General features: G+C 41.2%; 1 protein-coding gene across 1 annotated transcript in view; it reads left to right on the top strand.

Annotated features, from left to right (window-relative positions):
• The window catches only part of KREMEN1 (kringle containing transmembrane protein 1), a 74,837-nt gene that overhangs the window by 27,109 nt on the left and 46,023 nt on the right, over positions 1–1,705 (top strand). The window contains exon 3 of the mRNA XM_017855561.1: positions 530–621. Coding sequence (XP_017711050.1) covers position 621 — 1 coding nt within the window. The 5' untranslated portion in view covers positions 530–620. The remainder of the gene's footprint in view (positions 1–529; positions 622–1,705) is intronic.

Below are 1,705 nucleotides of genomic sequence, written 5' to 3'. Positions count from 1 at the left end.
AAAAAAAAAAGTGTTTTGTTGAACATCTTTATAGATAAGATTTCCTTAGAATAAATTCCTAAAGAGGAAATTGCCAAGTGGAGGGCTTGCATATTTCTAGGTCCTTTGGCTCTAATTCCCAAATTGCTGCTCTGACCATTTGTGTCAGTTCGCATATTCATCAGCAGCGTTGAGAGCCCCTATGCTCACTCAGCCTCGGAATCTCCACGTTCACATTCAAGGTGCCAGTGCTATTTGGCATGATGTGTGCAGTGGCCATTTGTCCTAGTTATACTACAGTGAATTTGCCTAAACATATATTACCTTTGCTCACTTCCCCCCAAACTCTGAAGTATATGTCAGAGCAGACATATTTGTTCTTGTAATATTACCATTTTTTCCCTTTTGATGAGAGATGGCACTGAGATACAGACCAACTATTAGAGAGAATACAGAAGCTAAAGCATTTCCTTTTCTGTAAAACTGAAAAGCAATGAACCAGCTGAATTAAAACATCAGAAGTCATCACTTTTGTCCTTTTCCCCAACAGAAACCCAGATGGAGACGTGAGCCCCTGGTGCTATGTGGCAGAGCACGAGGATGGTGTCTACTGGAAGTACTGTGAGATACCTGCTTGCCAGAGTAAGACTGTAATACCCAATGTGATGGTTTACAGGACTGTGAACACTAAGAGTGCGGAGGGGAAGCCCCTGCCAGAGTCAGGTAGTTAGGCTGGTGGATTTCATGGAGCATGTGAAAGGAAAAGCCAGGAATAGGAATGCTGATTTCCTTGGCACCTCATTCTAAAGGTATTCCCTTGATGGGTAAGCCCCATGAGAATTCCTACTTTTGGTTAATTTCTGATTCTTTCAGGGATAGAGAGGGCAACCGCTCAGAAGCAGGCTAGGAGAAAAAGTATCTTACACTTTTTGGAATGAACATCTTTATACATAGTGAAACTCAGTGATGGCACTACTTATTATTTGGATTTGAATAGGTCCCCAGAAGTGATATTTGGTAAATACCTTGTTAAATACCATACAAAGCTGATGTGGTAGTTCTTTTACCCTCATTAGCCTAACATGTTCTACTGTTTATAATAATAACTCACAACCCAGTTTCTTCAGCCTTTTACTAAAATGCCTGTTTTCTAACTGTTTCATTCATTTATTCCCTGGTTTTTTTTTTTTTTTTTTTTGAGACAGAGTCTTGCTGTGTCTCCAGGCTGGAGTGCTGTGGTGCGATCTCAGCTCACTGCAACCTCCTCCTCCTGGGTTCAAGCGATTCTCCTGCCTCAGCTTCCTCAGTAGCTGGAACTACAGGCGTATGTCATCATGCCCAGATAATTTTTGTATTTTAGTAGAGATGGGGTTTCACCATGTTGGCCAGGATGGTCTTGATCTCCTGACTTCATGATCCAAAGTGCTGGGATTACAGGTGTGAGCCACCGCACCCGGCACTTGTATTCACTGTTTATTATATGCAAACTACAAAGACAATAGGATACGCTGACCTTCGGGAGTGTATGGCATAGGAGGAATCTTAAAAAGATACAGTCATGCACCATGCAAAACAGACCACGTATACAATGGTGGTCCCATATGGAGTATTTAAACTGATTGTTCAGTCAGTTACAGGTCACACTTCTTTTTCTACTCTTCTTTCTTCCTTCTTTCTTCCCTTCTCACTACTGCACTTGACTAATCTTTTTTTTTTTTTTTTTTTT

The sequence above is a fragment of the Rhinopithecus bieti genome, unplaced genomic scaffold (genome assembly GCF_001698545.2).
Source record: "Rhinopithecus bieti isolate Rb0 unplaced genomic scaffold, ASM169854v2 scaffold_36959, whole genome shotgun sequence".
In the NCBI taxonomy this organism is placed as follows: Eukaryota; Metazoa; Chordata; class Mammalia; order Primates; family Cercopithecidae; genus Rhinopithecus; species Rhinopithecus bieti.
The sequence above is the reverse complement of the archived record's forward strand: the minus strand, read 5'-3'. Positions and strand labels throughout refer to the sequence as shown.